Here is a 26,290-nt window from a genome sequence, read left to right on the forward strand (position 1 = left end):
CACAGCAAATGCTCAGCTTCTCCACGGCATGTTTTGTAATAGATGGAGAAATTGTAACATCTTTTTTGTATTAAATTGCTGATTTTGCTCACAGCGTTTGTCTTCTTCGCACCTCCTCTGCAATTTGGTTTTATGCTGTAGTATCCATGATTATATTTGTGTTTTTTTCAATTGTAGGGACCAACAGGTGAGACTGGACCAATGGGAGATCGGGGCCACCCTGGACCCCCAGGCCCACCTGGTGAGCAGGGTCTACCTGGAGCTGCAGGGAAAGAAGGAGCCAAGGTGAATCCTGAAGCTCTATTTAATATTTTATTTTTTTTAGCACCCCATCAACGTAATACATACCTGTAATAACAATGCTATTTATTTCCCACCCCATCTAGAGTTTTTGTTTTATAGGATGATTTAATTACACTCACGTGTAATTTGGAACATACAATCACACCCTAGACCCTAGCACTGCATTCACAGGATTAATGAGATTGTTTTTTAACCTACAGGGTGACCCAGGTCCTGCTGGCCCAGCAGGTAAGGATGGCCCTCCTGGGCCAAGAGGTTTCCCTGGAGAGAGAGGTCTGCCTGGCCCTGTGGTTAGTATTGCCTTCTGCTCAATACAATAGCATCACACAAATTCAATATCTCTCACAGCTTGGTTATTGCATAATAGTTCTGGTCTATTAAATCGCTGTAAGACTGTGGTGAACTTCAAGAATCAAACATTTTCAGATCCCTGAGTGGGCTTCAGAAGAGGAACAGTATGCTTTAGGCTGTTTATTTATTTTTTTAAATTTTTATTTTGTTATTCTAACTTGACAAAGTCATGTCCTGGTAGAACTATTTTAGAAATCAATGGCAGAAACAGCTTTTTGATGCAGAAATGATGTGATACACCTGTTCTTTTGATATGAAAAGGGATGTTCGCAGCAGTTTTGGCAAATAACTGTTCTCCCTGTCTGCTCTCAGCCTCCACTTTGGGGACTATAGGAGGTTTTTCGTCTCATGCTGAGCCTGTTTGAAGATAGGAAGTCCAGTGTAAGGCAGGAAGTGTGCTTCCCCAACAGATGTGTTTGTTTTCTGAAGCCTTCATTTCATTTTGTTCTGCAGGGGGCTCACGGCCTGAAAGGGAATGAGGGTCCACACGGCCCACCTGGCCCTGCTGTGAGTACAATTTACTGCATCCACAACCTCAGTTTGTCACTCTCACGCTCTCACGCTCACCTTCCATATTCTCCATCTCTGGGAATTGTCTTCATAGCAAAGTTCCCACCTTCAGTTGTTCCAGGCTCTTACATAATATAATGATATGCACAGTTTGCTACTTACATAAGAGAGGTCTGACCTATTTGGTAGGGTAGATGTGCCTGATAGTATGATTTTGTTTCAGTGTTAAAACTTTGGTGTCTTTGATATTTTCACTCAGTTACTCTGATTGCTAACATTGCTGTGCGTTGGTGCTGTAGGGTTCACCTGGTGAGCGTGGTCCTGCTGGTCCAGCTGGACCTACAGGTCTCCCTGGACGTCCTGGCCCCCAGGGACCTCCAGGCCCTGCTGGAGAGAAAGGTGGACCGGTAAGAACATCATATTATAGAGATTGCAGCGACATACAGAAAAAGAGTAAATTTCACAAGTTAAGCATGGCTGACAACATGGTGTTGTATTATGAACAAATATTTTAGGGAGAGAAAGGACCTCAAGGCCCAGCTGGAAGAGATGGTATTCAGGGACCTGTGGGTCTGCCAGGACCTGGAGGACCTCCTGGACCACCTGGAGAGGATGGAGACAAGGTGAGTTAATTTTCCTATTTTCTCCTACAAGTAAAGAGAAATATAATGAAATTCAGTAAAGCTGCATTAATGCTTTAATTTTTTGTGCACTCTGCATCACACACATGCGCACACTAATATACAGAACATGCACACTTATCCCCTTACAAAGACACTTTACAGTTGAGATCCAAGCTAGATACCCTCTCTTGTTTTTCTCTGTGACCTTAAATGCTCTAAGGGGAATTTGTCTGACAGAGTTTGCATCGATTAATAGATCTTTAAAAGGCGAACCTGCCTTGTTTCAGCTTTGTACCCTTCTGTACCAACAGACAGAGGAGAGGGAGGAATTTTGTGGCAATAACAATGTGTGAAAATGACCCTTTAGTATTTAAAACAAGAACAACTCCTCATACCCTCTAAAAACATTTGCAGGAAGATCAGCCGCGGAGATACTCAGAGGATAATCTCTTATCCTTTGAAGAATGCCTCAGTTCTTAACTGGCCTTACAATGGTCCCCGCGGTGCAGACGGACACAGAAAATACAGAGGGTATTTGCCATGCAGATGAAAAGGATCTCGCAAGCTAATGTTTACACACATTCAGACACTTTCTCATTATAAGTCCTGTCCGCAGGGAGTGAACAACTCCAAGGCCTTTATTTTAAGAGACTAATACTGCCTCACAAAGAGCATTGTCTGACTCAAACCCAAAAGTAAATGCCTTTGGCTTAGGCAGTTATTAACATTATTTTTTCAAACACCCACAGCATGTGGAGGCTTTGAAAGAATGGTGCAAGGTTCCTTGCTCTAGGAATGCTGGTGCAAACAGGTTGAGATGGGATTAATTATCTATTCTGTTTTGGCGGCTAGTAGCGGCAGTGACTCAACCATCATGATTGATAAGCCCCCCTCAGATGTGATCTATATTTGTCACCATTTGTCAGAGAAGGAGAGATATAATTCAAATATCCATAGACAGATCTCTAAAAAAAATAATGTCTTATCAAAGGTGGGATATAGTGTAAGAGTGTAAGTTTTATTGTGCTTTGATATGTCAGTTTCTGTTCTGTGTTTGATAATAATTTAACTTTATTCATTGTCACATTTTATCTCCCTGCCACTTATGTATTACTTTGAATTGAGAGTTTCATCTGTCTTCATTTCACACTGTGATCATTTCGTTCCACAGGGAGAGCTTGGAGAGCCAGGCCAGAAAGGAAGCAAGGGTGACAAAGGAGAACATGTAAGTTGTTTATTTACAGCGTTATCGTAAATATGTTATTTATTTATCATTTTACTGCCTGAGATTGTAAGGCTAATCCATTTTTACTGGGAATTCATGGGTTTTGAAAGTTTTGAGTAGTGAAGGATACGATTGTTGATCGACCTTTTGATGTGCTCCTTCCTCTGCAGGGTCCACCTGGTCCTACCGGCCCTCAAGGACCTGTTGGAGCACCCGGTCCTGCTGTAAGTGTCTAGTTCGCATTGGGTGTTCAGATCATTCAACGCCTCATCTACTGTTTCTGTTAGGCCAGCAGTACCACCAACCCTTGTATCTCCTGATTGTGACCTCTTCAGGGTGCAGATGGTGAGCCTGGTCCCAGAGGTCAGCAGGGTCTGTTTGGCCAAAAGGGAGATGAAGGATCAAGAGGATTCCCTGGACCTCCAGGCCCAGTTGGGCTGCAGGTACGGACTGCAATCAGAAATACAAACTGTGGTCAAATGTTATCATTAAGAAACACTGAGACAATATTATTAAATCCTCTGCACACCCCTTAGGGCCTGCCTGGTCCACCTGGTGAGAAAGGTGAAACTGGAGACGTTGGTCAGATGGTAAGAGCTTGATTGAGAATACAAATGTATACACTATATAAGTGACTGTGTTATTATTCAATACGTTACATTACAAGTTTGCAGGTGAAGTGTCTTTACTCATTAGACTGTATCCTCTCTTCCGTGTAGGGTCCACCAGGCCCCCCTGGTCCCAGAGGCCCCTCAGGACCCCCAGGAGCTGATGGTCCTCAGGGACCTCCTGGTGGTATTGGAAACCCTGGTGCTGTTGGAGAAAAGGTAAACCTCTCTTCTATTTCTGGTTTGATCACATTAACTGCGCTTGTGCCCGTTCTGTAACTTTGTCGCTCCAGATGACCCTGGATGACCTCTGAGGTGGGTGGTGTCTTGCAGCTGAGGTTGTGTTTAAGCAGTTCAGGTAGCATAATGCCGTTTTGATGGCTTTTTTTGGTGAGGGGGCGGGCCAAAGTCACATAAACTCTTTTCAGTGATGTTATTTGGTGTCTCTTTTCATTTCATGGAAATTTTATCTTATCACTTTAGTAAACAAAAATTTGACTGTTTTTAATTTTAACAGATTTTTAACTTAAATTCTGCCTCCTAAGCACACAGATATCCTTGTCTACCAAAACTATTTTGTGCACATAATTACACACAGAAATGGTGATTTAATTGCCTCCTGGAACATTATTTCAACTGAAAAAGATACATCACTCACACATGTAGATACTGTATTTAGAGTGCTGTATCATCATTTCGCTTGGAGAAGCCAGTCTGGACTGAAACCATCTATGGCTTTTAAAGTGGATGAGAGGCACTGTTGTGATTGGCCATTATGGAAGCCCACTCCACCGGCTGAAATGTCTTCCTTCAACTGACAATGTATTCATCGTCCTACAGCCTTTTTGTTCCAGATGGCACCTCTGGCCCCATTCCAAAAAGTGCAATATCTCTCTAGATGTGAAGTTTCAAAGTAAAGATTATGCAGTTTTTCCAAAGAGGTAGACAACACAACAAAGGACCCCAAGTGGACTTAATGCTATGAATCCCAGACCACTATTGCACCTGATTGTGTGTAATTTTGCATTGTAACCTCCCTATAAGATAGGTCTGATTCAGTTTTTATCCGGTTGACTGGTTTTTCTAACACTTTAGAAGAGACGGATGCAGTGTGTGAGCAGTTTGTTTGAGTGCTCTGTGGTAAAGACTGTGAATGATACCTCTTTACAAGGCTTTTGCAGCCATTAATATTTCCCATGCCTATTTATATGATACCCTTTTAAATGGGACATGATAATTATTTTCGGCCGCAGAGTGACAGATGCACTGCAGATCTAATGGACAGGCTGCCATCCCCAACAGTGCTGTTGCTGGGTAGAGAGTGTGTGAATGAATACTCAAAGGCACTGTACTTGCAATTCTAAGATGATAAATGCATTATTAAAGGCGGCTCTTATAAAATCAGCTCCTACTCTTATTTGTTGCTGCTGTTTCATTATGAAAGCTGCTTTGGCAGCCGCAGGACTGCAGTACTGTGCACCTTCTCCTCATTTTCTGTCTGTAGTGAAGGTGTGATTTGTTATATCTGGTTCAGGCAATAGAATCACCTTTTGCTCCTTTTATAATCTCATAATTATGAGGATAGCCTGTCCTTCGCCTGTGCAAACAAACACACCGCTCTTTTGGCCTAATCGCTCTTTTGGCCTAATCGCTCTTTAGCTGAGCTGGCATTTTATTAGCCGGCCCAGGGAGCTGGTGAGCAACTGAGCTCAGGCTTTTCTGTAAACACACCCCTCATATATCTGTGATGAGCAGCTGTCTTTCATGCTCTCGGTTTCCCTGTACTCAGCAGATTTTACCAGCAGCCCTGTGGTGAACATGAGTAGGTTGTCTTAGGGATGGAGTCAAGGTCCGTGTAGGGCTTCTCAGATACACTGCATAAAGACCAGTGTACACTTCTAATACAGGAGGATCAGTCTAAACAGGCGTACCAACTGCTTAGAGTGGATTTCTTGACAGCAACAAGAGAGGTTTTGGAACGCAGCCACACACACGCTAATTTAGAGTATCAGTTGATGTTCACAATACAGAGCTGTTGTTCATGCTAAAGAGAATCTGATATGCTTATCATAACACATCACCTCACAGCTTGTCATTGGCTCTGCAGAGCTGTGCTATCGATTGGCTCCCTGTCTCCCAAACATGACATGGGCTAATATTTTTCCCTGAAACAGGTGTGGCAGACTGCATCTGCAGTAGACCCCAGCAGGGAGGATGGTAGGCTTATGTGACAGTGAAGAACGATAGTGCCCAGTATATAGGTGAGTCAACAGGGCAACTATCCAATAAGGCAGGAGGAAGAGGACAAGATATATGGGCAAGGTCCAGGGAATACAGTGAGGTCAGCGCCCTCCTGTGCTTCAGCCACCCAATCTGCCTGCACTTGAATGGATGAATTGAAATCTCTTGTGTCATCTTCTATCCCCATTTGGATCACAAGGGCACTGGGACAGTGAGGGCTGCTGTAAATGATGGGATTTTTAGAACCATGTTTGATCAACAAATCACCTTTCTGATAATGCATGTGTCTCTCTCACCCTCTAATATCTCCCCCCCCGTCTCTCTGTCTTAACAGGGAGATGCTGGTGAAACAGGAGAGCCAGGTCTTCAGGGAGAAGTTGGCCCACCAGTGAGTTATCATCTGAGTTAATAGCTAGGCTACAAATTAGTTTATCTACCATGACTATAAAATATAATGATTTGTTAATTTTTCTTTCAAGTTTACTAGTTTTCTACTAGCATCTCTGAATTAGAATTACTAACATACTGTTTATTATTCCAGGGCTCAAGAGGAGAGCGAGGAGAAAAGGGAGAGGCCGGTCCAGCTGGTGCAGCTGGACCTCCTGGCCCTAAGGGTCCCCCTGGAGATGATGGTCCCAAAGGCAGCCCCGTATGTTTTTTTTCCACCTTTGGCTTCAGCAAATTTTATTTTATAAATCAATGCACTCTCACCACTGATTTAACCTCACACAAAGGACGGCCATTGTGACCTTTGCCTAAATATCTTTTCTCCAAAAAAAAGTAATACAACTTTGATTGATTTTCAGGGTCCAAGTGGTTTCCCCGGTGACCCTGGCCCCCCTGGAGAGCCCGGTCCAGCTGTACGTATGGCATGAGTCATCAGCTAAGCTGTGAATAAATTGTGCAAACTCTATTCTTTACAGTTTGTTTTTGATGCAATGCAGCATGACAGACTGTTCAATTCTTATGCAGGGGTTAGACGGTCCAGCTGGTGACAAGGGAGATGATGGAGAGGCTGGTCAGCCTGTGAGTGTTGTGTACCAATTGTGTTATTTAACCACAACTATTTATTTCATGAAAATTGCCATTTAAATTACAAAATGAATACTGTTTAATTTTCATGTCATTAAAATTCAAACTAGGGTTCTCCTGGACCCACTGGAGAGTCTGGTCCCTCCGGACCACCAGGAAAGAGAGTAAGTACTGTCCTGTGCTCTCTTGTCCTTGTCGCTGCGAAATGTTATCAATGTCAAAATGCTAAAATGTTCTGTCTTTGTATTCCACAATATATGTATTTTTTTTTAATAGGGACCCCCTGGAGTAGCAGGACCTGAGGGAAGACAAGGGGAGAAGGGAGCCAAGGTAACCAAACAAACAAACAACAAATACAGATTTTCTGTTCATTTAGTACACCATGTCAAGTAACCACCAAACGAACAAGAATCAAATGGTTTGTGTGTATCCTGTTTTTGTGTGAAAGGGAGAGCCTGGCTTGGAAGGTCCCCAAGGAAAGACAGGTCCTGTTGGTCCTCAAGGATCACCTGGCAAGCCTGGTTCTGAAGGCCTCAGGGGTATCCCTGGCCCAGTTGTGAGTAGAGTGTTTCTTACTTTCACACCAGTTTATCACAGTCATATCTTGCTGTTGTGTTGTATTGTTAAAACAGCATATAAAGCAGGTGTACATAAATGGTTTTCAATAAGCTGCCCAACATAAAGGAGCCGTGCTATTTATAGAAACATGTTTTCTATTGAGCTGAGGCTAAAAACACTGTGTAATTGGTATTTCTATGCAGGGAGAGCAAGGTCTACCTGGTCCTCCAGGCCCAGATGGACCTCCTGGACCTATGGTGAGTAGAAGTGACTCCTGGCCTTTGAACTGAGGTATCTCACACAATGTGTGCCACTGATTGGAATCCTCATTCAACAGTTATCTCCTCTCCAATGTGTCATCCCACTCACAGGGTCCTCCTGGTTTACCTGGTTTGAAAGGAGACTCTGGTGTCAAAGGAGAAAAGGTGAGCCACTCTAGCACCTGCCCAACTGATTGTTTTGATTTAAAGCACAAGATTAATAGATATATTTCCTAACAGATTGATTAGATCTGTTGTTTGCCTCCAGCGATCAAATCATCACCCTAATGATTAGAGGGTGTGCCAGATAGATATATTATATGGCTGTATTGTTTGTGATAGTGTAATATTGATTGTTGTATTGATGATATGTGTGTGTTCTTCTCTACCCTCAGGGCCATCCGGGTCTTATTGGTCTTATCGGACCCCCAGGTGAACAGGGAGAAAAAGGTGACAGAGGTCTTCCTGGTCCTTCAGGATCACCTGGTTCCAAAGGAGACAATGTAAGTAAACAAAACTATACTGTAGTCATGGTGAAAGGCCTACATGTGCACATTCTGTACACCAAAAACAGACTGCGAGTGTTGTAGAAGAGCTGTGCTATTTGTGCCAATTGTCAGCCCACTGAAAGTTATTGATAACCTTCATCTTTGTGGTCTTTTTTTTTTATTTAGCGCAGGCAAAATGTAGTCACCAGAGTTAATATCCTTCATGCTAGTCAATACTGTTGCATCAGGAATAAACAATGATTCTTGTGTTGTCACAAAACATTTATGGATTCACATGCTCTTTTTTTCCTGTAGGGTATTGCTGGTCCCTCAGGTCCACTTGGTCCCCTTGGTCCTCCTGGATTACCTGTAAGGCCACGCTCATATGTGTTATACTACAGTATGTGTGCAACTGAATAGCGTGTAATGTCTGAGCCAATATTGATTACTTGGTCATTTTTGTTCTTTAGGGTCCTCCTGGTCCCAAAGGAGCTAAAGGGTCATCGGTAAGTGTTTTGCTGAAAGATGCATTCCATCAGAAACCGTAACAAGTGTTTATCGTGATAACTCATCAAATCAGTTTGTTGTTTAAGATCAATCATTGCTTTAATTCGTCCTGCTCAGGGTCAAACTGGACCAAAGGGAGAGACTGGTACACCTGGACCCCCTGGCCTTCCTGTAAGTCAGTGCACCAGACTTTTGAATTGTACTTTATCATCATTTTGTATCTTATCCTTAGCGTGAGTCATTATCTCCTTAGTTTTATGGACTTTTATATAATCTGCATCCTTATATCTGACTGCCATTTGTCTCACCTCTTTTTGTCTCTCCATAACAGGGCCCTCCTGGCGAAGTTATCCACCCACTCCCCATCCAGTCTAACATGAAGGGCAGAACTCGTAGGAACATCGATGCCAGCCAGGTGATGGACGACGCAGCCGCGGATGCCAACTACAAGGATTACGATGACGGCATGGAGGAAATCTTTGGCTCGCTCAACTCCCTTAAGCTAGAGATCGAGCAGATGAAGCACCCACTGGGCACACAGAGCAACCCTGCTCGTACCTGCAAGGACCTGCAGCTCTGCCATCCTGATTTCCCTGATGGTTTGTATTACACTCCATCTAAAATGAGGCATGAGGTCTATTGTCTCATCCTTCCTCCCCCCAGTTTTTAATTTCTGCACCTAAATGCTACTAGACAGTACATTCATTTTTATTTATTTTTTTAATTGGCCCTGTCCGCATGCTATGCAAATTTGAGCTCTGTTATGTGGCTCCTTGCCTCACTGTGACAGCCACAACTCGCTTCCCTTCCAGCGACACCCATTTGACACACATACATGCAAATAGTATACACCCCCAAATTTATGAACATCACTTAAAAGCCAAGTTTAGGTAAATTGAGATTTTGGGCATGGATACACAGGGTTAGAAAAGGAGATAGAGTAACTGACCTTCTGCAATACGCCCTGTTCACCAACAGTATCGGGTTGGTAAATGCTTATAATGGAATTATACTTGGTTATCAACTAGAGCTCGATTAGTCAATCAGCAGAAAAATGATCTGTTGCTATTTTGATAATATGTTAATCTTTGAAGTAATTTTTCAAGCAAAAATGCCAGACTTTCCCATTTCCAGCTTGTCATTTGAGAGGATTTGCTGCTTTATGTGATATTAAATTGAATATCTTTGGATTTAAGTGTGTTGGTAGGACAAAACAAGCAATTTGATGATCCTTTTGGGCTTTAGATCATCTTTTCTGGCATTTTATAGACCAAACGATTAATCGATTAATTGAGAAAATAATCATCAGATTTATCTATAACGAAAATAATCATTAGTTGCCGCCCTAGAATCAACCATCAATCATCATTACACACTGCATTTTGGAAATTTCAGTGGCTAATCCGTCATAGTTGCATGACACTTTCAGTTGTTTACATATGGACAAGTTAATACAAGTATTTCCATTTCTGTATAATGTTCCATCATGGATGTTTGTTGAAATATATCCAACTGGGTGTATTACTTTTAATGCTGAATTTACTAGAAAACACCAACAATTAAGAATGTGTTGTATATTGTGTTTTACAAGATGTGTAATGTTTGCCTGACGTTTGGTGCCTTGGAGAGACATGCAAGACTTTTAGCACAGGCCAGGCAATGTCAGACATTGCCTTGACCTGAAGGAGTACCATATAGGCTTCAGATCATATATGTTGCTCTGTAATTGCTCTCTCTGTTTTCTCCCTCTTTCCATTTCTCCAGGTGAGTACTGGATTGATCCAAACCAGGGCTGCTCTCGGGACTCCTTCAAGGTTTACTGCAACTTCACAGCAGGCGGAGAGAGCTGCATCTTCCCAGATAAGAAGTCTGAAGGGGTAAGTCTGTAATATTTTGTAATTTGATTGACAGTAAAGTAAGCTGAATACTAAAGTTAGCTGAATACTCCTGATTGTCTTTTTTCCTCAAGTCTGGGACTAACCGCCGTGCATACTGTATAAATAACCCAAACATCTCAAGACAGCGCTAGCTGCGACAAACTCTATTGTACCTACGACATGTACCCATATAATTAGCCTCCATGAGATTACCTGGTGTATTATTACCAAGACGATGTGGGAGATGACTCAACAGCATTGCCTGCATTTCCCATGAGGGCCAAAGTCATTTTACAAACATGCTAAATCTCAGTTTTGTTCTGACAGTTGGTAACTGCAGGGAGACAATTCCCTCATTCAAACACACGCATTTGGTCTAACTCGTCCATACTCTATTGTTTCAGAGCCATTTTTAGAAACAATGCCATTAAGGACTTTATCACCTGTAAAGCCTTTGGCAAGTGACAGGCACACTGAGAAGATTTTTGGTTCATTATGCATGAGTGTGGAGAGGAGTGGAGAGTAGCAGAGTGGTGAAACATTGGCAACACTGCCTCTGACAAGTCTGGGTTGTGTAATAGCACAGTGCTACAGCCATTTTAATGATCCCACTCACCAAGCCTCAGAGGAGCAGGAGTTTGCTTAAGCTTGGAATAATGAAGCAGACTTTTTATAGCGTGCTAGTGATGGGCTGCTCTCATTTGTGTCGGGGGTAAAAAGAAAAGCCTGTTTTGTCAATCTTTGCATAAAGACTGCAAACACTCCCACATGCATTTAGATTGGCACAGTTATTATAAGAGCACATAGTTATAGTGTCCACGTACTGTACAGAATCACAGACACAAAGCCAGACATGCCATCATGGAATATAGAAAAGGGGAAAGTCAGAGCAAGGATATATATTTCCTCCTCTGCTCAGTCCACTCCAGTGAAAACAACTGAAGGTCACCTTCAAGGCAGCATGGGTCTAATGTATGCCATCTCCCAGCGATAAGCGATCTCCGGCTCATCATTCATTAACGCATTAAGTTATTGATGACAGTTTCATATCAAACCCTGCTATCTAATTATGGAGAAATTCATCATTGTCATAGCTGAGACCATTAGAGCTGTGCCCTGTTGGCCAATTCACAGCTTTTAATGGCATAACAAAGTCAGTGCACCATGGCTGCACAGCACTAACACTGAACAGCAGGGATAGAGGCCGCGGTATAAGCGCTCGTTGCAGGCGATCATTTCTTAATTAATCACTGTGTACTCATACATTTTTCAGCAGCAATTAGCTGCCAGCTACAGTTTGTATTGTACAAAATGGCATAATGGCTTACTAAATTTTTTTGCCCTGGACCGGTTGGGCTGGTTGATATCACTGAATACTGTTTCAGGTCTGGAAGACTCCTCAGAGGACAAACAGAAGGAGAAAGAGGGGAGAAAGAAAAAGCTGAGAGGGGATGTGCTTCTGTCAGATCTGTTTCCTTTCTTTAACACTGCTGTTTTTTCCTCCTCCTCTGCTTCTCTGTCGATCCATGCCCCCAGGCTAGGCTCATATCCTGGGTAAAGGAGAATCCCGGCTCCTGGTTCAGTGAATTCAAACGTGGTAAACTGGTAAGCCAGACTCAACTTTCCCAAGTCCTTTTCCCTTCCTGAATGCCTCTTATATTTTACAGAGCAAAATGGCAAAATGGCCCAAAGACTCGCCAGGCACATGGTATAGTCACTACAAGAGAGGTTCCCTGGTAAGTGGCCCTGCCTGCGGTCCCAGAGACCTGGCTGAGGCCTGGACTCTGTGTGCCTAAGGCTCTGCATGGTTCTGGTTCTGCCCTATAAAGTATGTATATGCATTGGCACCTTGCTTGTTGGTTGTTACATCATTGTGGAGCATGATTCAGCACGAGCTGCACTCACCTTCAGTCCAACGATAGGTGATGCTCTTACGAGGCAATGAAGAAGAGGTTTGTGGACCATTTGCTTCAAATGGCCAAATATATGGACCTCCTGGAGGGGTCAGATATATTGCTTCAACACAGGCAAATCTTGCCTGTTGTGTTGGCATCTAACAGATGGAAAACAATGTAATGCTGTTTCACTGTTTAAATTCTTGACTGTATAGCCACTCTGCCACACCTCTGCTACATTAAGAGAGCATCTCCTAAGAGTGACTGTGTGCCTTGACACTTCCATGACTCAAGAAGCAACAGCATATCCATACATAGCTAATTTAATAGTGCAGACAAAAACGCATGAGAGTGAATACATCACTTTACACTTTTCTTCCAAACACATTAGATTTTTTAGTTGTAATCTCAACAAGTTCCTGTCTCAGCAGGTCATCCATCCTTCATAAAGGGGGAAAATAAGTGTCATTCCCTCTCTGCTGCAGCCATTCAGCTGCACTCACATTCCCAGTGTCTCCCTTAAACACAATACTTAGATCTGGCAGAGTAGCTCTGAGTCAAACAGGTCAGGCACTCAGTCACCACCCAGGGGCTTCTGGGTACTCAGTCACTGTTGACTTGCGGCTGTGATGATAAAGAGGTAATGTTTCTCTGGCGATGTTGGGCTGGATCCACACGCTGCGCAGGGCAGGGAGGAAGGGGATGAAGAGCGGTGGGGTAAATGAGAAAAGCATGGGACTTCCCAGCCACTCTGAGGATGAAAACATCAGAACAGTTTTTACTTTGAGCCACAGTGCCGACACTCATAGACACACTGCAGAACAAAGTCTTCCTTGTTTATATCTTGTGATTAATTAGCTAATTAAATCAGTCACTGACACTAAATTGTTGCCCAAATAGATGGAGAAGATGATTAACTCTCTCTGTTAATGTCAGGTTTGAGTGTCGGTACTCTGGGTTTGGAAATGCATGTGTGCTGAGGAGTGTGTGTGTGTGTGTGTGTGTGTGTGAGCATTCGCTTATGTGCGAGAACAAGTCGAGAAAGAACACATCCAGACTCACAGACGGTTTGCTGCTCTGGCTGCATGGCACGGATGCTGCATGAGCTCTACTCTCAGTAAGTCCTGTTTGTCTGAAAGACGAAGCGACCATGTGGCTCAAATGGATTCCTGATGGTTGGTATGCAGATAGTCACTCAGAGACACTAAACTGAACCATGACTGGTTCCAAACCTGCTATCTTATCAGTCAGGATTACAAAGCACTATAATCAGCTTAATGGGATATATCTCAGTTTTCTGTAACATCTGTAAAAAGCAAAATTCTAGGTTAATTACCAGGCAATTAACATACCATTACTGCAACATAATTCCTATTAAGATAATTACATTTTCATGTACTTACCATAATTTGCTCATATTGGATATATATTTTACATAATTACATAATCAAGATTTAAATTAGGTGTTTAGTTATGCTTATTTTTTGTATTTTAAAGGCAGATTTTTCCACATTAAGCCTCACACATCAGTACAGCTTCCAGGCATTAGACCTTGGAAATATCCTGCACCCTTCCTCTATATAGTATCTTTACCTGATCCATTATTTAAGAAATGGGGACTTTATATGGCGGGTAATATTCAGTATTTTATATTGTCAACAAATGCCTTTGAAAAGACCTAAACCAACAAGGAAGTGATTCTACTAACAAGTTTTTCTGTGTATCCAAAGCCTGATATAGAGCTCTGTTGTTGTCCAAAAACTAGAAGAAGAAAAAAAACAGTGAGCCACACAGTTGCACTGGCTGACATGTTCCTTCATTACGATGGACATGGGCACTGTAGTCTATTTTGAGTCAATACCACATACACCATTGTGTTGTAAATACTCATGCATTAAATGTCTATTAATCCACGGGTGAAAATAATTCCCAACAAATGCACTTTTTCCTCCTGTTTTAGTAAAATTTGCTAAAAACTACAGTGCCTAAATTAGTCACTTTTAAACAATGATAACTAAATATTTGTGACCTGTTCTATGAGATTAATGTCTTCAATAGGAATGAATGTGCTTGGGGCTGAGTGCCACAAGCAAGGGTAGGTAAGTCGGAAAGTATTTAGAGACACACTCACACAATGTTGGTTTTGGTCTTTTCATGGGATTTATTGACAGTTAGAAAAATATAGAATAACACCAGCCTTATCCCTTAATAATCAGGTCAATATGCTGTCCTGTCTGTGCTTTCACACAGCATAGCATAGTATATCATACATTAACTCCTCATTTATCCTTGGATAACGCCTTTTTCTAACACTGTTGTCAAAAAAAAAAACATATTCTAGAAATCCAAACACAGCAGTAAAATAGGAATACAAATTACTAGTCATAAAGTCAATGAAAATGGCTGCCAAGAGACAAAAACACTGCACGGTATAGATATGACAGAGTGTTCAGTACATTTTTTTAGGATCTTCAGGATATTCTTCCTATCAGTCCGCTCATCCTTTACTCTGGTCCCTTCTCCCAGTGTTACACTTTTGATGCTCAACTCCATCTGTGTTCCTTTTTGCAGCTCTCCTACATGGATGCGGAGGGCAACCCTATCGGCGTGGTCCAGATGACTTTCTTGCGGTTGCTGAGCGCAGCAGCCAGACAGAACATGACATACAACTGCTACCAGTCGGTGGCCTGGCATGACCAGGATCTGGACAACTACGACAAGGCCATCCGCTTCCTGGGCTCCAACGATGAGGAGATGTCTTATGATAACAACCCCTACATTCGCGCTCTGGTCGATGGCTGTGCGGTAAGTCAAAGAGATGTGTGTTTGTGTGTGTGTTTGAGTAGGTGGTTGGCAGGGTTCCTTTGATGAACACTATCAGAAAATTATGTTCCTGTTGTCTTTGTAGTGGCTCAGTCAGTATGAGCCTTGCAAAAGTATATGATGTTTTTATTTCTAAAGAATATTTTTCCACACACTAACTCTCCCTCCTGCTGTGTCTCTTCTCTTCAACAGTTGAAAAAGGGCTATGAAAAGACAGTACTTGAGATCAACACACCAAAGGTGGAACAGGTGCCATTTGTGGACATCATGTTCAACGATTTTGGCGGTTCCACACAGAAGTTTGGATTTGAAGTGGGCCCTGTCTGTTTCATCGGCTAAGACTGTTTCCTGAGCAAATGGAGAAAAAAAGCATATATTTGTTTTCTCAGAAAAAAAAACAATTGAAAAAGAATAGGACAATTCTATTTGTAAAAAAAAGTAACTTTTTTTCCATAAAGCAACAAGTATGAGTAAAATGAAATCAAGTTGAGAATACAGTGAAATTCTATAGGAATAGAGGAAAACAAAATAACCTTGAAACCTCAGTGTGCCTTCTCCATCACATGCAAGTTTTGAAACTGGATGTCAGATCCTGTCTCCTACACAACACACTCGCATGCACACAACTCTAGCCCCATGTCATCACACTTGATTTAGTCTTTTTTTTTTTTTTTAACCCAAACAACGAAGGCAACCCTGAGAGCTGCAGCCGTTCCAGACGGTCGCAGTATTTGCCATGGACTCCATCTGATTTGGCTCTTTGCTTTTCTTCAGTTCTGATCTCATGTTTTCCCTCATCTCCCTGGCTTTTTCCACTTGTCTTTTGTTGGTTTGTTTGCTCATTCACTACGGGAGCTTTGTTTGTGCATAATTGTCTCCCCATTCTCTTGGAATGGATCTTATATATATAAATATATATAAATAATTTTTATGTTTGTAAGTACATTCTGTATATTTTTCCTGGTAATGTTTATTGCTTCTGGCTTCAAAACATGCATGTGACTTTATTAATTGTGAGGTAGGAGACGGTGGATACAAGGATAACATCTAAATTGTAGAAATATATCGAAAGTGAGGAAATTTGACTTGTAAATTGAAAAACAAAACAAAAATTGGTAAGTCCTGTCTTGTTGCAGTTGTGGAGCACACCTTGTTGTAATTTAAGAACAGAATGGAAATAAAAGACGAAAACAAGCTCTGTGATATTATGTGACAGTTTAATTTGCATAACGAACAAAAAATAATACATTCCTCCTTTTGTGCCCTCTGAACAGAACACCTATCTTGGTGGCAATATCATTAACTTAATAAACAGCTTCTGTTTTCTTTCCTCAAATACTCATCTATCTGACTATGCATTGGGAGATGATGTCACATTTTAATGAAAACACAAAGAAATCAAAACATAGGTGCTATTTTCTTTCTTCTGTGGTGCTATGTATTTTTCTAGTTTTTGTTGTTTGAATGAAAGGAAATTTGTGGTGATAATATTCCATCACCAGCAGCCCCTTGACTCTCTTGATCACCACATCTGACGCAGGTGGATCTTTGCTGCATCCGTTTTGTTTTGTTTTTTTGTTCAGCAGTGGTGTTTGCATGCCATTTCTCTACATATCCACTCGTCAGTGCAGCATGGCGGCATATGTTATCACCTGCTTCAGCGGACCGTACAGATTAGAAACTTGCACCAAATGTTGCAATAACGAGAGGAAACTAAGATGGTGCTATTGGCTTTGCATATCATTGCTCTAAGACGCTGCATTTTGGCTCTTGCTGTTGGATCATCTGTGTCACATCAAACTGATGGAGTTAACAAGCGGACACGTAGTGATTGGGCCGAAGCATCCTAAGGGATATGGTCCAAAGTTTTGTTTGATGTATGAAACCCTAAACCCTTCCACCAAAGGTTTTCACGAATATATTTTGCTTTAAGGGCCACGGTGGCTTGAAATCATATTTTGTTGGGTTTTTTTTTTTGTTTGTTTGTTTTAAAAAATGGGAAACAACTTGAAAAGTATTTTTTCATGGTTTAATCACAGTAGAAGCAGGTCACCAAATTAGCCAGATGAAAGAGTTTGCTCATGCAGCGTCAAAAATTGCTTGTAGGTGTACTATTTTTGCGCTTATTGTAATTATGCTCTTTGTTCAAACTATGCACTCTTATGCTTATGACCACTAGTATCTACCACAGAATTTTTACAGCCCTTCATACATAGGTTTGTTTCCTTTTTCTTTTTTTTTTTTATCTTCAAACATGTGACTTGAACCATTTCTGTTAAGATAACTCAATATGCTTGTAGATCTTTGGCTTTATTTTTCATTGTGATGCAGTACACCCAAATTTAACACTTTGCTCTCAATAAAAAGGACAAACAAATTTTTGTAAATTTCCAGAACCAGCAGTGATGCTGCCATTGTCTTTGTTTCGTTTTTGTTTTATTTTGTAGATTGCCGTTTATCTGTTTGTTTGTTTTCACAGTCTTGTCAAACCTGTGTAAGGATAAGAGGATAAAAGTTATATTGGTTTTCATGTCAATAAATTCAAGTTTACTGTGGCCATCCACTCTTGTATGTCTTTTGAAGCATTAAAACCTATCTGTATGCATGAAATTGTAAAGTTTTTTCTCTTGTTGTTATAATTGTGTAGAGTGACATGATCTCCAGTCCACGTTTTATTCATCAGGATACATCCGTTTTTTCAATGGTCATGTCCACAATTGTGAAGTGGAGAGAAAATGATGAACTTGTAACTCTACCAAAGCCAATGTTCGTTTGTAGTATATTTATTGTATTATTTAAAATAAAAAAATAAATGTTAAATGATACCATAGTGTAAGTGTAAGAGGCCCCCTCTTTACATGCACACAGGAAAACAAAAGTTATTGTCAAGAGGTTATTAATTTACCACATGCAATTTTACACAACGTATGAGCTGGAAATGACTCCTTTTAATGGAGCCTTTCAGACTGCGTTTGGCCACATCCATTTAAATAGATCGTCCTGTCTTCATGTTAACAACCTCTGGGCTGTGTGTGTGTGTGTGTGTGTGTGTGTGTGTGTGTGTGTGTGTGTGTGTGTGTGAGAGAGAATGTCTGTTGAAGGTTGAATTTAGACTATTTAAACACTAAATGTATGATTGGATGTCAGCTTTAGCTGCATAACAGGTACGGTTACTATTAATTGCACTACACTGTATGTTTTAATAGTGTCAAACAATTCTTGCTCCACAGATACTCCACAAGAAAGAAGTTCTCAGGCTGCGTCTCGTGATTGGACATAAAGTCATCCATTGACTGTTCCCTGCTGATGCCTCCAACAAAGACTGCTTAAAGAATCTTCCTGGCTAGGCATTTTTGGACAGCTAATGTATGTACTTCTATCACTTAAAGCTCATTTTTCTATGCTGCCTGCAGTGCATTATGATAAGCCAGAAAATATATGTATGATAACTCCTCCACTGTATATATTTCATGCAAACCTTCCTCAGTGCTTATTAAAATAAACTTCTTTTTAACCCTCCCATGCACCACTAATTTCAATCATCTGGAATCTCTAAACTTTGATCAAATCGTTGGTGGTAAAGATGATTTGCAGCACTTCAAGTGTATCAGCAGAAAACCTTGCACAGTGCACATTAATCCTAGCACAGCAAAACAAAAAATAAAAGTTGTTGTGCATGATACCATGATCAATATTTAATGCAGTGTTTACAGGATGGATTTAGGACGGATCAGAATCCATGGATTCTACTGAGGCAGCATCCTGGGTGAGTAAAGCAGAAACCAAAGCGAAAAGCTAATTCCTCGTCTAAGCTCAGAACTACTTACAATGCAGTGGTGATAAATGGGGCATCAAAGTGAGTTGAGGATGGGGACAAAAAGAACAGCAGGTAGGGATTTTGCTCCCTCCAATTATGGCAACAGGTGATGTGTCAAGACTACAATAGCACCCAAGTGTAATAAGCTTGTGAAACATTTTAGAAGAGCAGATTCAGGATGTGTGAAGAGGTCACTTTGGGACATGCAAATGTGCTTGCAGCACAACAGTACTCTAGGAAATTTATAGTGGGGCAAATGTATGGCTTGTATGAATTTATGGTGTCTTGCAAGCCCAGGAGGGCTGGGCATAGTAATGGATTCATCATATCACGAAACACTGAAGTGTGCCATACTATAATAGTGTGCAATACTATAATATAAAAATTCTCCATTACAAGTAAAGGTCCTGCATTTAAAATCCTACATAAGTAAAAGTACAGAAGTATTATCATCAAAATGTACTTAAAAGTATCAAGTATCAAGTACAAATAGTCATTGTGCATTAAAATGACCCCTGTGACTGACGTATTATTTACTGTTGTAGCCTGTGGAAGTGGAGCTAGTTTTGACTATATACAGTTAGGTTGTTTAGTCCAGTGATCCCCCAACTGAGGGGTCAGGTCACCTTCAAAAGATAGAGATAAACCTGAGGGGCCGTGAGATGATTAATGGGAGAGGAAAGATTAAAAAAACAAAGTTCTGCTACGCAAATCTGTATTCATATTTGGACCTAAATATTTGCTTTTTAAACATTTTGGATAATTTGACCTCTTTGGGCCTCAAACAGTTCATTAAATGAAACCATCTGAGAAGCTTAGAGGGGAAAATCCCTCTTTGGTGGAGCTGCTAACAACTCATAAATGTCTGAAAACATGACAAGTGGCCCAGGTTACAAGCCAAAAAGACAAAACAAATTGAATCTTAAACAATTTATTGTATGTTACAACTCATAGTTAATACTTATGTTTAAATGTTCATTATAATATAATACTACCTTTATTCATGTGCAACAATATTCTTGATCTTGTGTGATGCAGCATATTGATGGCTGTGCACCTCTCCCTAGGGCATTGTGCCCCAGTCATTCCCAAGTCTAGACTAACAACCACCATTTGTGCTCTTAATTTGGACATGACAAATAGAGCAAAGCAGGCCACACTGTGACATCCAGTAGATAATCAGAAGATCAAGAGGTGTACGATCAGGATTTGCTGTAACTGGTGCGTGAGGTTGCTACCATCTGTGACGAGATGTATAAATACTAAATTGTATGCTTGTTAACTTCAGTCGCTTTGCAAACCAATTCAGGTCTTTATAGTTTCAATAAAAATCTTTAAAAACTTTCAACCACATAAGCTTAACATGTTTTTTTTTTTATGTTAAATCTTAATTTGTAAAGTAACTAACGGCTATAGCTGTCAGGTTGTTCATACACTATTACTTTATACCGTATTATTATCATCAACCGGTAAACCCACTTTGTACTTCACATTTTTTTTATATTTGGTACTTAATTTATTTTCGGACCTGTATTGTAGTGTATTATATTTTTTTGCTTAGTACTTCTATTCCTTCTATTCCTGTGTGCACTGACGTGATAGTGAGCTGCTGTGACAAAAGAGTTTCCCCTCGGGGATCAATAAAGTATTTCTGATTCTGATTCTGAAAAAGTACAATATTTCCCTCTGAAATGTAGTGAAGTACAAATATAAAGTTTTATAAAATGGAAACAGTACCTCAGAACTGTACTTAAGTACAGTACTTGAGTAAATGTAATTAGTTAACTTTCCGTCAAGTTCTCTGACTGACTAAAAAGCTGTTATACCTTCGGTTTAAAATTATTCTCCACTCAAAATGTGTCTTTACATTAGAGTATCAAATAATCACCACCTGTAGGCTTAAAGACAGAACTGAAAACTGGTACAGCCACCTGTCTTTCACAAAGAACAGCATCTCTGTGAAGACTCACTTTAGGACAGACGTGGGAGACTTAACCATAAGAAAATGCAGACAGAGCAGCAAACAGATTTTAAGGACATACGTTCTCTGTAAAGTTCTCACTAAAGAAGTGATGAATGAAGAATATGACAAAGGTGAATGTTATTTGGAATATGGGTGCCATGGATTTATTGACATATCACTGGTTCATTCAGGGACTAAGAGAGTCACTGTCTGGGATTACTGCAGGCCTTTTCTGAGACAGCCCAGAAAAATAGGACACCAGTCTAAGGACGTCTTTCTGGATGTCATTGTTATAGTAGCAAACACTTCTCAGCTGCTGTTACATATCGTTATTTCACAACTGGTCTTACTTCCTCCATTCTATGTTTGCTTGTTAAATTAGAAACTTATTATATATAAGTATTATATATCCATTCACACCGTTCATACAGTACACGAAAGTCTAATTATTAAATGTTAGAGAGTGCTGTTTGTATGTGTGGTCTGGGCTGGTAAGGGAAGAGCTGAAGGGTCAAGCGGTAGACGTTACAAGGGAAATTTGGGACGGAGTCCTGTGCTAATGTGTAATTGCTTTGAGCCTGTGGATCTTCGGCTAACAGAGCCCATTCATCGCCAGGCCCCGGCACCACTGACCTACTTACATATGAATCAGATAGTGGAGAGAGAGATAGTGTTACAATGCAGGGACTGTCATATTGGGATATTTATAACAGGCTTTTCCGCTCTAATAGACTTTGAGATTGAGGAGTGGCTATAGTTCAAGATGTTGGTTTTGTAATGTGATTAGGGCTGGCCACCCAAGCATTACACGTGGCTGCATCTCTCCATTATCAGCTGTATTAAGCTTAGTTTGAGCCTCATCATCATCACGGCGCTTTTGTCTCCATTCCATGACCCAAACAAAAATGTAATTTAACACGTGATGAATGTAAGGAGCTTTCCTTGACATCTCACACCACACTGATAGGTGATTTTTTTGTATGCTGGCTTGAACTGGACCATAGTTACCAAGGTCTCTGGAAGCAAGGTTTCGGAAAGTCAGCACGATGCATTTCAAAATCAACTGGATGACGCAAAAGGTATAAAAGATCAGTAAAAATCTAATACAACCTCAGACCAAGTCGTCATGAATGTAAAACAAGAGACAATAAAACAAGTTTTATTATTTTTCCTATTTTATTTATTCACTTAACTGTTGACTTTCATTGTTATTTTGCCTGTAAATTTTATTTCCTAACACAAAGAGACTAAAAAAAATTAGTCAAATTTAAAAAGATTCTAAACAAGTTTACAGCCATGCGAGCAGCTCTGTTAGGCTGCATGTAGTCACAGTGGTACTTTCAGCTAAATGCTAATGTCAGCATGCTAACACGCTCACAATAACAATGTTAACATGTTGATGTTTAGCAGGTATAAAGTTAACCATGTTCACCATCTTAGTTTAGCATGTTAGCATGCTAACATTTGCTAATTAGCACTAAATGCAAAGAGCTGAGGCTGATGGGAGTGTCATTAGTTTTGCTGGTATTTAGTTATAAACCAAAGTGCTGGACAAATTAAAAGTTTGACCTGATGGTGGAGCTAGAGGAGGTCAGGGGTTCCCCAAAGTCATTAGGATACATCGTTGGGGAACCATAAATGTCTGCACGCAATTTTGTGACAATTCAATTAGTAGATATTTAAATATTGTGTTTCACTGGATAAGTGCTAGTGGAAAACAGAGAAGAAAGTTGGATTCATCCTCTGGGCACCATGGACATCTGTACCACATGGCATAGGAATCCATCCAAAAGTTGTTGAGACATTTAATCAAAAACCAAAAATGTCAACCTGCTGGTGGCGCTACAGGAAAAGTCATCCTTTGGGTTCATCCTTCGGTGACCATAAATGTCTGCACCAAATTTCATTGCAATCCAGCCACTATTTGTTAAGATATTTCAGTCTGCACCAAAGTGGTGACAGACAAACTGACAGGCCAACATTGCCAGTCCTAGAGCCGTGCTGCTAGCGAGACTAAAACATACTGGAATCATCCTATAAAATATCCACCAAGTGGAATTTCCTACATTGTTGAATACAAACTCCCTTTACTCCTTTTGCTAAAACCTCCAAGAAATACCAAGGACATGACCTCAGTGTCCTCAATGGAAGCTACATAGTAATGTGGTTAGACCAATCAAAGTACACTGTTGTGGTTTTTTGACCTTTAAAGCTTTGATACTTCACCTGCCACCCTTCTCCTAGTTGTGCCAGAACCCCAACTCTACTTCAACTGAGTTGCAGACAAACATACTATGTCACTGCCTAAACCCAAATAGAGTAAATTACAAAAAGGAATATACTGTATGTATAGCCATACTTTGCTGCATACATCAGACATCAGTTGAAGTGTAAAAGGTAATTGCTTTTTGCACCACCAGATTAGGGGAGGCATTGATTATATGGACATGTCTTCAAAATTGTAGTAATTTCTGTCAAGGCCCCTGCACACCCACACAAGTCTTTCAGTTATTCTGGCTGATTAGACACCATTTCACCATGCTTGGTATTCACTGAGGACACAAACCTCCAACCTCCACAAGTAAGTTTTACTGTTATGAAAATCAAAAAAGGATCTCAAAGGTGCAACAAAACTGCCAGGAGTGTCAGGCACATGTCAATCAAGCACAGTCTGTACACACCCACACAGTACACAGAGAGGTCTAATCAGCTAAGTGACAACATCTGTGTGGGTGTGCAGAGGCTTGAAATGAGCTGCCACAGTCTTCAGAATTTTATTTATTTTTGTACATTCTATCTCATTAGCTTACCTAAAGTACTCAAGCTCACCTCAAACATTGTTAAGTTTATTAACTGCAGCTGTGTGTGTTAAGGCTGTGACGCCTCTGTTCTGTAATTCTACAACCTTGCATCCGTTCAATTTTAAGCGGTGGAGCATGTATAACAAATGTAATAAATTATATTCTATGGTCTGATTTTAAGATTATAAGATTAATAATATAATGATCATAAGATAAGGCTGTCCTTTGCAAGGAGGTAAAACCAGCGATATGAGGAGAGAGGATCAGAGGAAAACTAGAAGACAAAAAAGGAAAGCCGTGATGGGGAAGCGAGGGAGATGTTTGATGTGTAAATACACCACACACAGCCGGTGATGTTTTCCCTGCAGAAATGCAGGTAAATAACACATGAGTTTGGTTCATATTTAGAATAATATTCAAATAAGTGTCAGCAGATATCATCAACATGCGGAGAGTGAATTAGTCTCGTCATTCTGTGCATCTTCTTTGTTCCTCTCAGCTATTGTCATGAGGGATACGAACATCTGGGATGTTGTTAAATTCAGTTCCTCAGAAGATGTGAGATTCTCATGGGTGAAAAAACTCAGATGTCTCCAGAATTAAAAAAGGTTTAAAGTACAAAAAATTAAAAAGATTAAAGTTTACCAGATTAACAAATAGAACATTTTCCATACTGTGTGTCAGTGTAGGTGGATGTGAACTTCAACTGCGAGACTGCTTTAAGGAATCATTCTTGGCATTGAACTGATGTGATGAATTCTGTGCCAAAAAGATATCGCTAACAATATGACTTTGAACCTTCTCTCAGCAGGAGAAGCTCGGTCCCACTCATGTAAAACTTAGCACTTGATTTAATTAGATCATCTTGTTTCACGGCCAGAAGGAAGAGCATATGGTCCTGCACTTTCCCCCCCCCCTTCACTCACATACAGTAGCTTCGTTCTATTTTCAGGATCCCAGAGTATTAGCTTTGAAGCTGCGGGCCTCTCCTCCACACTTTGGTCCCCTGTAGAGAGACAGGGTCAAAGAGACCTGTGTGGTACAGGACCCAAACAGCAGCCAAGGACGGGCCCGAATTAACAGCATTAATTACTTCTCCTGGACACAGTGTGAGTGCAGCTTTTTTTCCCTTGATGTCATTCAAAGGAGACAATCAAGGACAGGGTAAATGATTCACTTAAAAGGACTCACTTGTCGGCTCTGCAATTTTGCTTGTCTTGGTTTGTGTCATTAAATATTTTTGCAGTCTTATGCACTTCTGCCCAAAAATGTTTTTTTCTGTGCCCATTTGTGTCAGCAATGTGCTGCAATTCTTGGTATAAACACTTTGAGTCTTAAAACTGACTTACAGTACAATTGTGCCTAAATACTAATGCATTCTGACTGCATGGAAAAAGTGCATGAGACGGTCTCATGTGACCATCAGCAGGCTGTTGCTTAATTAAATAAAGTCCCTGAAAGGCTGGTTTCAAATGTTGAGTATTTCTCACAATATTTATGACTAAATAAGCAACAATCAAAGTTAAAGTTTCATTCGTAGTTATTTATTAAGTTTAAGAGTCAAAAACTTGATTGACAGTGACGGCAACATAAGCAAAAAACCCACAACTGTTATCAGATTTTGTTTCAAATGTTGCTAAATTCTTATTGGTGTGCGGAAATACGTCCCACCCACTTCTAACCATCAAGAAAAACAAGGGCAAAACCACAATTACAAAAAATTTAAATAACCAAAACTGTTCAAACAATGGCAGAAATGACTGAGTTCATGTAGGATCCCCTTGCTCATAGTAAAAAGATGAGATGAGAAAATTGGTTTTCAGGGTCTTTAAAGCTATAGGTAATGTATTTGTATTTTGTTATATTTGTTGAAATTGTCTTTACATCTCAACAGCAAACAATAAATCAAATACTCTGGGGGAAAAAAATGAAAAAAATCCAGTATATGTGGCTGTCGCAAGTCTTAATAAGCCTACCTACCTGCGCGCACTCTGCCTGTGCACTCATTACGCATGAAATTGTGTTTTGGGGGAGTGGCTTTGGAGGGAGGCCTGAAGGGAGGGGGTGGGACTTTCAGTTAGATACTTTCAAAATCTAGCTAGTTTCTCTAATGTTACCTACCCTAGCTTTAAGTTCCCTCTGTCCAATAAAACCACAGGGAAACTAACCACTTAAAAGCCATCAGGCAAAATAGGAAACTCTCTTAACCTTTTAAACCAGCAAATCTTCATTTATCTGGGCAGAAGCCGAGACAACACGTGCCTGTTGATATAACTCCAAGTGAAATGACCACTCTCCAGTGTGCAGACAGAAAGGTTCAGTGGTGGAGTGGCAGGAGGAGATGAAGGTCTTTTATGGATTGACATTTGGAGACTAAAAAAAAACCTTCATATACTGAAGAGGGCTTA

The 26,290-nt window shown here is 40.6% G+C and overlaps 1 protein-coding gene across 3 annotated transcripts in view; it reads left to right on the forward strand.

Moving 5' to 3' along the window:
* The window catches only part of col5a1 (procollagen, type V, alpha 1), an 81,270-nt gene extending 63,139 nt beyond the window's left edge, over positions 1-18,131 (forward strand). For 2 of the 3 annotated variants that reach the window (XM_044175425.1, XM_044175424.1), the window contains exons 39-66: positions 178-285; positions 504-593; positions 1,108-1,161; positions 1,464-1,571; positions 1,680-1,787; positions 2,959-3,012; positions 3,183-3,236; positions 3,348-3,455; positions 3,549-3,602; positions 3,732-3,839; positions 6,196-6,249; positions 6,403-6,510; positions 6,668-6,721; positions 6,834-6,887; positions 7,004-7,057; positions 7,170-7,223; positions 7,342-7,449; positions 7,655-7,708; positions 7,823-7,876; positions 8,107-8,214; positions 8,515-8,568; positions 8,670-8,705; positions 8,824-8,877; positions 9,038-9,305; positions 10,471-10,583; positions 12,251-12,319; positions 15,050-15,283; positions 15,494-18,131. In XM_044175425.1, the coding sequence (XP_044031360.1) occupies positions 178-285; positions 504-593; positions 1,108-1,161; positions 1,464-1,571; positions 1,680-1,787; positions 2,959-3,012; positions 3,183-3,236; positions 3,348-3,455; positions 3,549-3,602; positions 3,732-3,839; positions 6,196-6,249; positions 6,403-6,510; positions 6,668-6,721; positions 6,834-6,887; positions 7,004-7,057; positions 7,170-7,223; positions 7,342-7,449; positions 7,655-7,708; positions 7,823-7,876; positions 8,107-8,214; positions 8,515-8,568; positions 8,670-8,705; positions 8,824-8,877; positions 9,038-9,305; positions 10,471-10,583; positions 12,251-12,319; positions 15,050-15,283; positions 15,494-15,640 (2,523 nt within the window). In that variant the 3' untranslated portion in view covers positions 15,641-18,131. Of the gene's footprint in view, positions 1-177; positions 286-503; positions 594-1,107; positions 1,162-1,463; positions 1,572-1,679; positions 1,788-2,958; positions 3,013-3,182; positions 3,237-3,347; positions 3,456-3,548; positions 3,603-3,731; positions 3,840-6,195; positions 6,250-6,402; positions 6,511-6,667; positions 6,722-6,833; positions 6,888-7,003; positions 7,058-7,169; positions 7,224-7,341; positions 7,450-7,654; positions 7,709-7,822; positions 7,877-8,106; positions 8,215-8,514; positions 8,569-8,669; positions 8,706-8,823; positions 8,878-9,037; positions 9,306-10,470; positions 10,584-12,119; positions 12,189-12,250; positions 12,320-15,049; positions 15,284-15,493 lie in introns of all 3 variants that reach the window. The other variant, XM_044175423.1, reaches the window with a different exon arrangement.
* Positions 18,132-26,290: the final 8,159 nt, after the last annotated feature.

Source organism: Siniperca chuatsi, linkage group LG18 (assembly GCF_020085105.1).
Source record: "Siniperca chuatsi isolate FFG_IHB_CAS linkage group LG18, ASM2008510v1, whole genome shotgun sequence".
In the NCBI taxonomy this organism is placed as follows: domain Eukaryota; kingdom Metazoa; phylum Chordata; class Actinopteri; order Centrarchiformes; family Sinipercidae; genus Siniperca; species Siniperca chuatsi.